Below are 14,856 nucleotides of genomic sequence, written 5' to 3'. Positions count from 1 at the left end.
GGAAATTCCTCACTATTTTCTTTCTCTGCTACTGGAGTGAAAGCAGAGGGTCCTGGATGAAGAAGCAGGGGCAACTGACTATACAGAGTAATCTAGTTCAATAGGAAATCCAAACATGCTTATGGAGAATTCCCACAACATACAGATTTTTATTTTTGTATTCTCACCTTAGAAGTTCACATCTGTTGGGATCCTTCTGATCATAAATAGTGAGTTTCAAGATTCTGCTTAAGTGAAGTGGGAGCCAACACAAGGCAAAAACAAGTACCAGACAGAACACAGTTTTGGCCACCTCACGTCTCTGAGAAAGAAAATTGGACAGAACAGTGTTACAGTTCCTCTCTCTCCCTCTGGATTGTTGTTGTCTTCTAATATCCAAAAGTTTAACAAACAAGATAAAAAAGCCTATCACAATAGGAGTTAGGAAAACATCAAATAGCTTATTTTCTTGGAATATGTGCTTGATCTTTTCTATTGTTCTAGATGTCTCGCACTGATTCGATATATCTCTTATTTCAAGAAGTATGAGTAATAATATGAAAAACAGGGGTCATGAAAACACTAGTTTAAGCAATAATTTAAATTAAAATTAAGAACATATTTGTCTCCCAGATCACTTTCAAATACCAGCTTGTTTTCTGTTGCATTTCCTTATGCTTTGATCTCACATCTTATTTTAAATGCCCCAAGAGATTCTAATTACAGCTTTAAACCAGGTAAGAGGAAAGGAGCACAAATATACATTATAGAACAATCACAGTTTAATTTTAGTGATGTCTGATGTTTGTGTCTGGGGCACTAGTACCTCAGTCTGCTGGAATATGTTCTGCTAACATATACTGCTAACCTCACTAGGGTTCAGCATGAACTTTCTTCAAAATAATTAACAGTTTTATAGCACCACCTTCTAGGCTAGCATAAGACTTCAGTTTGCATCACAAAATAGCCAACTCTCATTACAGCAAAGAAGAAATAAAACCTATAAAAACTGAAACATTAGAACCAAACAAGAATGAAACAATTGTTTGATTTTCAGTTAAAATCTTAGGTTCCTGAGGGCTCTGATTTATACATATGTATATGAGTTCAGCAGCACCACTGCTAGGAAAGTTCACTTTGCTTCCAATCCTAAAGTGATACAAGAACAGAATGATGTGGCAGGAAAATCAATAAAGTTATTAGTTAGCAGTTACACAGTGGCCAGGGATAAATTTTTACCTGTTTTAAGTGGTCATTTAAAGCAATCTGCATCCCACTTTTCTTTCGTAACATCTCACAAGTCATGAGAGTATAGAAAAATGCTGTGATAGCCAGTGGCAAACAGAAGTAAAAGCTGAACAGCCACCAATCTTTAGCTTGCTTGTAAAACTGTAAAGAAAAAACAAAGCATAAACATGGTTTGGAATTAAATACGGAGAATTTTGCTAAGTGTGCTAAATTGTCAGCCTGACAATTTAGTCACAAATTGTCAGCCTGACAGCCAGTCACACAAGTGTGACTAAATGGTCAGCCTGAAAAAGCATTTCTGTAAGGTGTACATTACAGGTGAGAAAACAGGACAAGACAGCAGTGTGTTAAAAGCCCACAAAAAGTCAAATATTTCTGAATGCTCTTCTTTGAACCAGCATGCTTCAGAATTGTCAGTATTTCATTTGAACATTATATTCATGTCACATACACCTGTGCACATTACAATCCACGCAACACTGCAAAGATCCAAGGAACTCTCCCAGAGATTTTTATCAATGTTAGTGACTTACTATCATAAAGGATGTTTTCTGCGTGGGGTGAAGCAAGCAGATTCTAAGATACCTTCCTCTGTACTCCATGGTAATCATGTCAAATGCAATAGCTTCTGGAACAGCCAGGATCACTGATATGACCCAGATGAGGACAATTTCCACAGCAGTCCACTTTGGCACTCCAATTCCTTTAATGCGACTCCAAGAAGCAACTGCTCGGTACCTGAAGCGATAGCACACGTTTACAAATCCAAAATATGAGAAAACTCACCCAGTTTAACGGGCTTAAATTCATTTTATTTGCATTGTATCATCTGAGTGGAAAGGTGAATTTGAGCCAATGCTTGTATAGGAAACAAATTAGAGACTTCAATGCCAAATGGGTCTCACCTGTCTATACTGAGGGCACACAAACTCAGCACTGTGATTCCCACTGATGCCTTTTGAATGAAGGGCACTAATTTGCACATTTCAACACCGAAGGGCCAGTCCTCTGCAAGTAGCTGTGAAAAGAAAACAACAATTATTTTTTTAAAAAGGTCATTCCCAATGCTGAAACATGGAATTCTATCTTGACTGTTTTCCACCAGGTCTTGACTTACGAAGACAGGCTGAATGGGGTTTGTTCAGACTGGAGAAGATGGGGACACCTTTTCAGTACCTAAAGGGAGCCTGAAAGAAAGCTGGAGTGGGACTTTTTACAAGGGCATTTAGTCATAGAACAAAGAGGGACTGGCTTTAAACTGAGATACTGTGAAAATCCATCCTTTGGCATTGTTCCAGGCTAGGTTGGACAGGGCAATAATCAACCTGGTCCACTGAAAGGTCTCCCTGCCCATTCCATGCCATGGAGGTTGGAACTAGACAACCTCTAACGTTCAAGTTAAACCATTTTAGGATTCTATGCAAAACTTAGTCAAGAAGAACCTTTTCACAAGGGAGCCCCTGAGGGGTGTGTCCTAAAACTAGACAGTAGCAGTGTAGTCACACCCTGGTGGGGCAAGGGTGTCACTTAAGTCTTAGTCCTGCCTCTATAAGCTCTGCAAACTCCACTCCTTTTGCTTCATTTTCATCACCCCAGTGTTTATGGGAAAAAATTACAGAGCAGGTGAGGATCTTTCTCATGTTTGAATTGCCTTTATCTGCCTTGAGCACTCACTACTTTTCTTACACCTTCCAAATAACATATTTCTTGATCAGAAAAATACAGAAAATTGCTTGAGGCTGATCAGAACAGGGACAAAGCCATAGGTGCATATCTGGGGTGGGGTTTATTTGAAGCTTAGTGTCTAGGCTCCATCAGCTGAGAAGTCAGGCAACACTGGAGAGAAATGTACCTCCCCCAGTTTTTAGCTGACCATCTGATGACTAATGAAAGGACACTCAAGGAGCACAGACAGATAGTTTGATCTAAATGTTTTGCAGCAGATAAAAACGTCAGATGAATCCCTCACTAATGGTCTTTATTGACCAGTTCAACCACTTCTGTATAATAATACCAAAAGGACTACTTGCACATTCAGCATACTTTTAAGTACTAAAAAATAGAGAAAACAGCACAATGCACTTTTGGATGGTTCACTTACACTTTGAATCGTAGACTTTAATGGAAATATTGTCACATTCCCAGCTGCACATTTTATCTGATTTAGGGGAAAAGATTTACTGGACACAGAAAGCACCTTACTCACAGCTGATTCTATGAACAGACAAACATCTGTAGCCTCAGTTTAGCAACATTTAGCCTTTGAACTCTGCTGTGAGCTTCTTTGATGGTCAAATATACCAGAGCAGCAGCCAAATCTTCCAGTTTTCATTAAAACAACATTCTCCACAACAAGGGTTGTGCCAAGAAATAGACGCAATTGTTATATAGAAGAGTAAACTTTTGGAGTTTCTGTAATTAGTTAGATTATCTAAGCCCATCTCTGTTTTTCATAACTTTCTTCAAATGAGGTCTTTGGAATCTGTTGCAGATACAGGGCTACAAAATGGAAAAGGAGAAGGAAGAATGAGGACTACCCAAAAGAGGCTGGAAAATCTTTCCCTTGGCTTCAAACAAGGGTCTCTTCAAACAACTCATTTAAGAGGGTTGTAAGAACGGAAGAATAGCTCATCATATTGCGTGGATGTTTCTGGGAACCACAAAGGCTACAAGGTCTCTAAGGAGGGTTCTGGACAGGCTGGATTGATGGGCAAAGGCCAAGTGTATGAGGTTCAACAAGAATTGGGTCACAACAGCCCCATGCAGTGCTGCAGGCTGGAAGAGTGATGAAGAAGTGGCTGAAAAGATCTGTCAGAAAAGGATCTGGGAGCCCAAGAAACACATGGCTGAACATGAGCCATCAGTGTGCTCAGGTGGCCAAGGCCAATGGCATCCTGGCCTGTATCAGAAGGACCAGGACAGTGGTTATCCTGGTACTTGGCACTGGTGAGGTCACACCTCATGTGCTGTGTCCAGTTCTGGGCCCCTCACTACCAGAAAGACATTGAGGTTGAGGTGCTGAAGCCTGTTCAGAGAAGGGCAACAAAGCTGGTGAAGGGTCTGGAGAATAAGTTGCATGAGGAGCAGCTGAGGGAGCTGAGATTTAGTCTGGAGAAGAGATCTCGTTGTTGTCTACCACTCCCTGAAAAGAGACTGTAATAAAGTGGGGGTTGGACTCTTCTCCAAGTAAGAAAACACAGGACAAGAGGAAATGGCCTCAAGCTGCACCACGAAAGGTTTAGATTGGCTAACAGGAAAAATTTCACTGAAAGGGCTGTCAGGCATTGGAACAGGCTTCTCAGGGAAGAGTTAAAAAAAAATGTACATGTGGCTCTTGGGGACATGACCAATGGTTTATCGATGAACAAAGTGGTGGCAAGGCCAATGGTTAGACCTGATCTTAAGAAATCTTTCCTATTCCATGATTCTATAATTCAAGGTAGCCATAGGGTTGCCTGCTCAGATTGGTTTGGTTCAGCAAAATCCTTATGCAAACAGACATGTCCTTCTAAGGGTAAACACTTACAAGGTACAGGAGAGTTTTCTAAGGAGTCCTGATATAATTTAAATATAATTTTATTTGAACACAAAGGAAGTTAGGAACATTTTATGGCCATGGGCTTTTGGGAACCTCTGTGAAGTGCCCACCAGTATTTCCACATACCAGAACATCTCCAAATACCTGCTTTAGCTCTGTGCTGTAATGGAATCTTTTAAAGAACAGCAGTAGACAAAATGCAACACGGCCCAGCTTTCTATTTCTTCAATGATCTAATTAAGTAAGACAATAAATACAATGCCTCTGCAGAAATTAAGCATAGAAATAAATTCTAAGGATTAATGTTTCTCAAGAATTTTATGGAAAGTAATAAAGCAGAGGAAGTAGGGATGAGGTTGTAATAACTACAGAGTATCTTTCGCTTATGTGATGTGGGAAAATAGCATAGACTGTAATTAAAGTATTTTCAGTAAAGCCTCTCCCTGAAACAACTTCTGAATTTCTGTAAGGGGGTGACAGTAACAATCTACTATTAAAACTGTAATGTGAATAATTACATGTATTCTAAATTTACACCCTACAGAGTTGCATGACACCTGGACTGATTTATATCAGGCAGTGAAATTCCAGCCCTTCACATATATTTGCCACAGAAATCAAGGACTGGGTAGCAAGTACATTGTATACTTATTTATGGCACCTACTGTACATTGTACATGAGTTTATACTAGACTAAATAGAACTCATTAAAAAAAGCACTTTGAAGTAAAATATTCTTTTATTTGTTAGTAAAGTGCAGAAATTTGGTCAAATCTCTATTGGCAGGACCTGTTAAAAACTTTTATTTACATCTAGCTGGTGTGTAGACACTCCCTGTCTCTCTTCCCTCAAATCACAGCAGTTCAGCCACATGTAGATTTTGCTGAACTAATACTTATCACTCAGGTGCAGACAGTCACACCTGTGCTCCAAACTGACTGGATTTGAGCCAGCTCCAGTTTGGGATTATAGAGGCGTGGCACATGACTGAATGCAGTCAACTGAGAGAAAGGGTGCATTAGCTTTGGTGGTTTATCATAACATAAAAACATTACTTTCATTCAGCCAGCTTATATCAGGGCAGAATGGACATGCAGCTGTCTGCATTGGATTGCAAAAACATGTGCTTTATGTCTTGCAGCTGATGTATTGTGAAATTTGAGCATTTTAATGCATGAGTCACAAGTTTCTCTATCATGGTATTGCAAGTGGTTAATGATACATGCTTTACATCAAAAGCTAGAAAACATTAATAAAGTTAAAGAAAAAAAAAGTTTTGTTTGCTGAAGTATGTTTCCTTGATGCTTCTGTCTGTTCTCTGTATTGCTACGGCCCCTTCAAATACGGCCTTGAAGTACAGTGAAGATCCAATGTAAAGTATTTGGGAACATCACCTTTATGGACAATGATAACTCTTAGTAAATACAGATGTAGCTTATTGTAATTTTGTATGAGCAAAATTATTCTCTTATGCGTCACAATAGGGTAGCTGTAAAAAGATTGTCATTTTACAAATGACAAATGACTTGGAGCCACGAGAGGAGATACTGCCAAGTGGCAGCAAAGAGAAAAATAATGTTGTGCTTTCATAAGTAAGATGCCAAGAGTACTCTACCACTGGCTGTAGTCCGAGTGACCTTTTCAATGATTTACAGTCACATATTTTACACAGGCAAAGTTTTAATGGCTGAGCAGCAGAGATGTGTTTAAGATGAAATAGATCAAAAGGAAAAGGAAAACATTGCAATGAATGAAGTGAAATCATACTTAAAAGAACCAATACATCTGATGCATGCCTAGCCAAGGCTTTCTCAGACCAGACAGATCTGAGCCTAAACTGATGTGCAAGCTGCAGAGCTATGGAAGAAGCCCCAAGAGATGCCGTGACTCACAGACACACCTGCAAATCACCATTCCGACTCTGCTTTCCCTTAGTTGAGCAAGAGCTGAGAGATGTTCTCACTCCGTGCTGCTCTGGGGCTCAGCTGCTGTGGTCCCCAGCCAGGAGGCTGATACCTGGCTCCAACCCGCCACTGCTCACGGGCTGCAGTGGGGCAGGAAGGAGCAGCAGAGCGTGCGAATATTCCCGCCAGTCCCGAGCAGGGAATGCCCACGGGAAACGCAGAGCAGGAATTGGCGCTTCCGCCGAGCCGTGCGTTCACAGCAAGCCTCGTTCGCAGGACTTGATTTTCATCATTCTAAACAGCAGGCACAAGAGAAACCAGACATGCAGCTCTACATCTAATTCACACACAATAGTTTTTCAATGTATCTCTGAAATGACAGGTAGATTTTCACCTGATTTTTTTTTTTTTTTGGCATGGGCAGGTCACACAGATATTTTACAGGAACAACCATTTTTCAAACAGAAAATTTTCCCAGGAAATTAAGGTTATGATTAGATAAGTAAGACAACATTACAAACTTCTTAATATTTAGTGATAATTATGTCAGGGTGAGGATCTCCCCTACAGACAAGAAAATATATTTACTGCTTTCAAGCATAGCTTGGAATGCTTTACTGACCCATCCAAAAAACAGTTTAAAATCTTAATATGAGCCATGCAATAATGTTATGTTCTTGTATCTTTATTATAACTCCTCCTAGAAACTTAATAAAAAACCCACTTAAGATAAAGCAATTTTATAGAGTCATCTTGAAAATGACAGAAACCTCATAATGTGCTGTTGAAGTAAAAAATTTCTGCTATTTCACAGCTCCAGTGGAAAGACTGCATCAAAAGTAATCACTTAGAAAGCCATGCTGCTGTCAGGTTGGGATGGACAATACAGGGTAGAAGATGAAGCCAAAACAGGTCAAACCTTGCTTTGAAATTTGTCACGTGCATCTTTTATACAAGTGAATGTATACACAACAAATGTATAGCTAATGAAAAAAACTACTTTCAATTTACAAATCTATACTAGCATCATCTAACTTACTTCAGTTTGGAGATGCACCATGAAAACTATGAATGTGTACTTTTAACAGCATTCAGACATTTCCACTACTCCGTACACTTGACTTCAGAATGGACTGTTCCCACCTGAATCCAGAGCAAAGTGACCTCTCCCTATCACTGCCTGCAGAGTCCTAACAGGTTCCTCCACTGGACAATTCAGATCTTTCTCAAGTGCCTTTAACTTGCACTTGTTCACCATAAAGGGTTCTTAACCAAAATAGACTTCTAGCTTAATATAGTTAGAAATCAAAAAACTTTGTGTAACAAATCCTGAGATGAGCTTTGCAAGACTTCAAGTAAGTGGTTCAGACCTTAAAAGAAAGGAAATAATGCATTTCTTCCAATAAAATGGTCACTATCTTTGACATCAGAAGAACCAGCAACCGAGTTCTAATATGGAAGAGTGAGAATCCTTTCCAAAGAGAAGCACCTTGATTAGAAAGTCAGAAAAAGGTTGGCTTTATCATAATGCATGGCCTACAGGTGCTTGCATTACAAGAGTTAAAAAGTTCACCACAAATACATTTCCACAGAAATCTTCTTCAGAGCCTTTTCCAGAGAAAAGCTGGATTAAAAAAGGAGCCAATTTGTGTCTGAATGGTATATAGAGTCCCTAATCTGGTCTTTCTTGTATTTCCAGTGCTTGATAATGCCATATTATGTTAACCATAATTTTTATGTAATCCCTAAATAAAGTTAATGAAAATAAATCAATGCCTACAAAGCTGACTCTGGCCCTTGATTAGTGGCTTTGATGAAGACAACATTTTTTTCCTTCCCTTAAATTTTTTTTCTCCACTTTTTCATTGAGCTCTGAGAAAAAGGAACCTATGCCAGTATTGCCAGGTAGACATTCTTCCTCAGACATTTGTTGGTAGTCAAGAGTTCAGAACACCCGACAATAATGTGAACAGCCTAAACTGCCCCCCTTGTTAAAACTCTGCTGGGATATAACAATAAATTTGATTTAATATACAGGAGTAAATATTACAAAATAAGAAAAAGAGATGTTGTTTGTGCATCACAAGAGAAAGCATGTTAGTATGTGATTTTAAGCCTATGAGAGACAAAGCTAGTGTAAGTTTGGAATTTCCAGTCCTGATGTTTTGGTGTCTTAGACATGGGACTTAACAACCTTATCTACTTGGGAAAGTCAGCATAAACTGTCCAGAACTGCAGACCTGCATTGTCAGGTGCACAAGCTGTCACTGTCTTGTCCTCCAAAGTTCAAGCGCAGACAAGAACATAAAAATCTCACTGACCACCTAGTCTATCCCTCTGCTCCTTAATTGCTGTTTGTGGCCTCAAATTAACAAGGACTTACTCTGTTTAGTGGAGCTGCATAGAATTACCTGCACATCCAATTAGTAGCAGTTTTGCAAAGTTTCTACACTGCCAAAACATTACATACTGCAGAATGACTGTCTCAGACTTTGCTTCCCATTCTGCAGCTCAAGATCCAGGCAAAGCCAGACCATTTACCAGGACCCAGAATGCCAAAAAGATCGGCCAGGTTCTACATGCTGGAACTGAATGCCCTTCAAGCCTTCATTTCATAGCCAGTTTCCTGACTGTGTGACAGATTCTGATATTATCCATTTCCCACTGAACATATTGCATTATATTCAAATTTAGGAATGCAATGGACTAATTAGAATCTTTTGCATTGGAGTGCATTTGCCTCCCTATCCAGGTAAAATCTGCTTTTCTTTAGATACCCTCAGTTTAGGACATGTCAATTTTCATTTGTGCACTTTTTCAGTTACTTATGTGTTCACTTAAGTAGTCACAGGGGACATCTTTTGCAGTTTTCCATTTTAATACCCAATATAAACTTCTTCTAGTGCAGCTTTTGGATTGTCTCCTATGTGTCTGGTCTGGAGAGCATTCACAGACACTTTCACACTTTCTAGGGCAAGTGTAGAGGAAAGAACTGCTCCATTTTATTAACATGAGAACTTCTCTCACACTGTTTCATGCAGCTGCCTTACTGACAATGTGGCAGCAAATTCTGAATCCGGATCAGTTTAATGCAGTCTTAAATTGTTTCAAACTGCAAGTTACAATTGCTAAATACACTTGATTTACTGAGGGAGCCTTTGCTTCTCTGCTTTACTGCTGAGTGATCAAAGCCAGTTTTTTATTGCATTACTGTATGTATTCTCCCTGTTGCTCTGGAATGAAATGGGATGTAGAGTTGATAAAAAGTTATCAATTCAAACTGCCCTCAAAAGTTTGATTAAATAAACATAGTATCGAAGAGGTGTTTTTTCCTTGCTTTTTAACTTGCATTTATTCAGAAATTCTGTTTTAAAATAGCAAATATTTCACTCATTATTATAAGGGATAATATAAAGAGATTATGGGCTCTCCAGTAAGATGAGTAGTAGTGAGGGAGATTTAGCACCTGAGAGCTATGGCACAGTTCCCAGCATTATCAATAGGACAATAAAAATCCCAGATTGCAGCTGGTATAATATTTATTGGTTAGCAGTCTGACCCTTTACTCCTCCTGCTCCAACCTACTCATGATGACACACTTGGTGACATTCAATCAAAATAAGAACTGAGGTATATTTCTACATATTAACATTAATTTTGAAATTATCACTGACATTGCAAAGTCTCATACTGAACAGCCGTTATTGATTTAATCTTTTTGATTTTTCTGAGATGAAAAGCATATTTTGTCCAGCATATTTTTTTGCAAAAACACATTTTTAAAGCAGTTATTTTGTTTTCTAAATTCCACCTTCATTCAAAAGAGCACACTCCTCTCACAAGAAGTAAGAGAGTGTATAGTATAAAAACTACTGAAACTTCAAATCTGAGAACTAACATGTAATCCAAATTAACTGGATCATGAATTTAACACGATGACATTCCCTACTTTGTAATACTTAAATACTTTAAAAGTATAAAGAGAGAAGATTCTCTCCTCTCAGCAGCTTCTGGGATAACTATAAGGATTCAAAATCCGTCCCTTCAATGTGGCTTTCTGGAAGTACACGTAACAACCCCCAGTGTACAATCATGCATACAAAGTGAAGAGAAGGTGATAGGTGAATGCTATTCTGTACACTTTATGAAGCCAGGGATGGGTGCTCAGGGATCCAGACTGTAAACTTTAAGAGCAGAAGGAGCTCTATTATTTCCAGTATACCTTCAAAGAGAGCTAGATTACAACTAGAGGCTGGATTCAACTGCCCAACTAATCCCGTAGGATTGCACAAGCTGGGTAGAGAAGACAGAGGTTGTCTCCCCTCCATGGCAAGTCTTATCAAGTCAAAGCACAGACTACTGAAGGTGCAAGAGGAGCAGGTGTGGCTCATTCCCTCCCGGCTGCCCATGCTGCAACACTGGCAAGGGGTGAAAGGGTTCTCAGCTCAGGAAAGCATCCTGCCTCCCAACCAAGAGATGCATAAAACCGCTTGGCTGAACGATCTTGGCTCTTCCTAGAAAAGCCCCCATGCCGAAAGGGACTGTACAGACCCACGTAAAGTCAAAGGACCAAGTGGTACCCACAGGAGAGCGTCTTCTGTGTCTCCCCTCCATTCCTCGAACAGCCCACTGAACATTTATCCATTGCATTCATTTATCCCTACGACCGCACCTGTTTCCAGGTGATTTTCAGAGCTTGGCCACCTCCATTCTGCCCCATTCCCAGCCTGGACGCTGAGAGGGATGGGACTCAGGCACAGAGAGGGTGCCACCTGCGGAGGCACCACATCTGACCAGAATACCACCCTCCGGCCGGGTTTTGTCGCGAGGTGAAGCCCACGGGTGTGTCCCAGCCAGGACGGGACGCGTCTCCCCGCGGCGGGGACGGGCACCGCCAAGGAGCACCGAGCGGCGACCGCCGCACCCCGCGCCCGCTCCCGAATCCATCCCCGAGCCCTCCTCACCTTGTAGACATTGATGGGGATGTCGATGATGATGTGGAGCAGGTCGCCCAAGGCCAAGCTGGCGATGAGAATGTTGGGGCCGTTCCTCATGCACTTGTTCTTGTAGATGATCCGCAGCAGCGTGGAGTTGCCGATGATGCCCAGGACGAAGACCAGGCAGGACACGACCGTGTTGATGTACTTGAAAGTCTCCTTGATCTCCGTCTGCCCCGTGCACATGGGGGGCGAGGCGGAGCGCGGCCGCCCCGCAGCCGCCCCCGGGCCCTTGGGGAGCGCGGCCGGGCGGGACGCGTTGTGCCCGGCGGTGGCGGCCGTGGGGGGCGCGGCGGCGGCGCTCTGCCTGCCCGGGCCGGGCCGGAGCAGGGAGCCGTCCTCCTCCTCGGCGGCGGCGGCGGCGCGGCAGCTGAGGAGCAGCAGGAGCAGGAGCAGGGCGGGCATGGCTGCGCGGCACGGCGGATTGCCCCCGCCGCCGTCAGCGCCGACCTGCGCGGAGAGAGGGGACGGGGCGTCAGCTGCGGGACAGCGCGCCCGCCGCTCGCAGCCCGGGGCCGGGGCAATGCCTGTCCCGGGCGGTGCGGGCGGCTCCGGGGCGAAAAGCTGCGCGGCGGCGGCCGCGGCCAGCAGCCCCTCCGGCCGGACCTGCTCGGCGTCTCCCCCTCACCTCGGCGAGCGGAGCCGAGCGGATCCTCCCGGCCGCCGGGCAGGCAAGGCAAGGCAGACGCGCTCCGCTGGCTGTGGCCGCGCTCCGCACCCCGGCTGCGCGTCCCGCCCGGAATCGCTGCCGCTGGCCGGCGATGGGCGCTCCGCTCGGGAAGGCGGCAGGGACGGGCGCTGGGGCACAGCCCGGTGTCCGTCAGCCGCGCACCAGACGCCGTGGCCAAAGTCGCGCCGGCGGTGCAGGGCCCCCCCTTTTCTAAAACATTGAAGCGCATCTGGCCCATCAGTCACAGTCAGACCCCACCCGCGTCCTCCGCCCCCAGCGCAGCCCGGCCCAGCCCCCCTGCCCGCCCGCCGGCCCCGCGGAGCCTCTCCCATCCCCGCTGCCAGGAGTGCCCCCGGCCCAAGGGCTCCCAGCCTCGGCACCGACCGGGCAAAATGCCCTGCGACTCCCCCTTGTCTTGTACCACGCTGACTTGGCGGGCTTTGAAACAATTTTTCAGGAGGGTTGTTACAAGAGGTGTGGGCATCGCTGGTGGACAGTTGGGAAGAAGAAGGCACCTCCCCTCTGTCCTGTCCGAGGCTCACTCCCGGTAGCTGGGTACGAGATTCTCCCAGCTGCAAAATCCCCCTTGCACAGCCCTAGGGGCGCACATGCTGAAGAAGCTGCCTGTACAACATATACGAGTTTAGTGCCACGTTTTAAAGCGCTTCACAAAACCTTTCTTACATCAGAAATAGTATTTTGGCTGCCTGAAGCTGCAGTTCGGTTGTCTGGTTGGTTGCCGCTTTGGGCAGCCTTAGCAAGGCGTCTGATCTCAGCGAGCTCGTTCCAGTCGTTGCACCCTTCAGTGAAGCGTAAGGAAAGGAGGAAAGAGATTTGTGCAGGATTTTGTGGAGACTAAGAACAGCCTCTGCAGGTTGGAGACAATTGCATGTCTAACTAAAGAGAGTTGAATTTGAAACTGTTTGTCAGCATCTCTGTGTACATCTCCTAGATGTTCTTTTTTCTTAAATCATTCTGGATGCTAAATCTTGAATATAAACATGCTTTGTTACAGAAGCAACCTGCTCACCTACATTATTTACAAATCCATATGGGAAAACACTAAAACCCACGATTTTTTTTCCAAAATTGGTGATCTGATTTATTTAATCTTTCCAGCATCTCCTGCTAACATATCCTTGCACTACTGGAGCAGACAGCCTTTTCTTGTCCTCATTTAACTTCCTTTTCATATCTCCATCTTTGTTTACAAGACTTCTCTATTAATCACCTTTCCCATTTAATCATTCTTGATCAGTTTCCTCATTTATGTCACAGTGATTTTCTTTCCCATTTTAAATTACAGTATTTTTGGAATAAAGCCATCAAAGTCACTTCTAAACTGTGCAAGGATACCTGGAGGCTGATTGCACTCCAGCTGGAAGACTGGTCTTTCCAAGTTCACACTTTTCCAGACTGTGTTGTGCAACATGATTCATTTTTAAACACCATGGCTGATTCGTCTCCCAAAGATAAAAGCATGAACACTGAATTCAATATTATATTCTGAGCCCTGGGGATTTAAACAGTCTTTTCAGTTTTCAAGTTTGCATTTCCTCAATTTCCAATTCAGCAATCCAAAAGTGAACAATGTTTTGCTAAATGCAATATTCATTCAGAAACTCTTGCCAATTAGCACAGCATTAACTTTAATCTCAAAATGCTTTTTTACTTGCAAGGTTCCAGATAAGTCTCAAAGGCTTCTATGCTGATCCAGATGACCAATAAATATATTGTGACTACAGTGAGATATGTTTGCTCCATTTTTAACAGCTCCATAAGATGTTTGGTACTAGTGGCATCTCCACTGCCACCACTTTCTTCAGCTCCAGAAGTTTTAGTAACAGCAATTTAATTTCTGAAATGTTTGATGTTACTATATACAAACCCATTATATACAGAACTTAGGGCAGATGCTGATACTCAAAGCACATTAATCTTTAATATTGCACAAAATGAGTCCACATGACAAAGAATCTAAGCTGCTTCTGGCTGCAACCAGCTAAATTTACCACCCTTTTTTGTTTCTAGTATTTTTTCAGATATTTGAGGAATTAAACCCAGCATATGCTGTGGAATAGGTCTGCTTTAATTAATGAAAATTAAAAGAAAACACATTTTCACATAAATTTATGTGAGGATTAAGATAATACTGTATTAAATACTAAGACTGTATCAGATATCTTGGCAAATTAACTGTAATTTGAATGAAGATCAACTACCAAGGTTAATTTAGACTGCAACAAGAGAAAACATCTGCAAATATAATAAACTTCTGCCCTTTAAGTGGCCTCTGCTAATTAAGCTATGAAAGAAATTCCTTACTGAACTGTATGGAATACATTATACAAGATTATGTAAGCTGCTGCTAATGTGTCTGGCCTTTTTTTTTCCTGGGTAGCAGAAATACTCCTTGTCCTATGGAAAGTTCACTTTTGTACAAAGCAGGAAAAGATGAATCCTCCAGACTGCCTATTACTCATTTTATTGTATTCTGCACTTCCACTCCATTTCATCCCA

At 42.5% G+C, this 14,856-nt stretch overlaps 1 protein-coding gene across 2 annotated transcripts in view; it reads right to left on the bottom strand.

Moving 5' to 3' along the window:
* EDNRB (endothelin receptor type B) overlaps positions 1–12,564 on the bottom strand; it is a 57,127-nt gene extending 44,563 nt beyond the window's left edge. For both annotated transcript variants that reach the window (XM_064713019.1, XM_064713009.1), the window contains exons 1-6: positions 12,295–12,564; positions 11,634–12,116; positions 2,133–2,245; positions 1,761–1,965; positions 1,219–1,368; positions 168–301 (exon numbers count right to left, since the gene is read on the bottom strand). In XM_064713019.1, the coding sequence (XP_064569089.1) occupies positions 168–301; positions 1,219–1,368; positions 1,761–1,965; positions 2,133–2,245; positions 11,634–12,071 (1,040 nt within the window). In that variant the 5' untranslated portion in view covers positions 12,072–12,116; positions 12,295–12,564. The remainder of the gene's footprint in view (positions 1–167; positions 302–1,218; positions 1,369–1,760; positions 1,966–2,132; positions 2,246–11,633; positions 12,117–12,294) is intronic.
* Between the last annotated feature and the right edge of the window lie 2,292 nt (positions 12,565–14,856).

Source organism: Zonotrichia leucophrys, chromosome 1 (assembly GCF_028769735.1).
Source record: "Zonotrichia leucophrys gambelii isolate GWCS_2022_RI chromosome 1, RI_Zleu_2.0, whole genome shotgun sequence".
NCBI classification, from domain to species: Eukaryota; Metazoa; Chordata; class Aves; order Passeriformes; family Passerellidae; genus Zonotrichia; species Zonotrichia leucophrys.
This window is presented reverse-complemented; position numbering and strand designations above follow the sequence as displayed.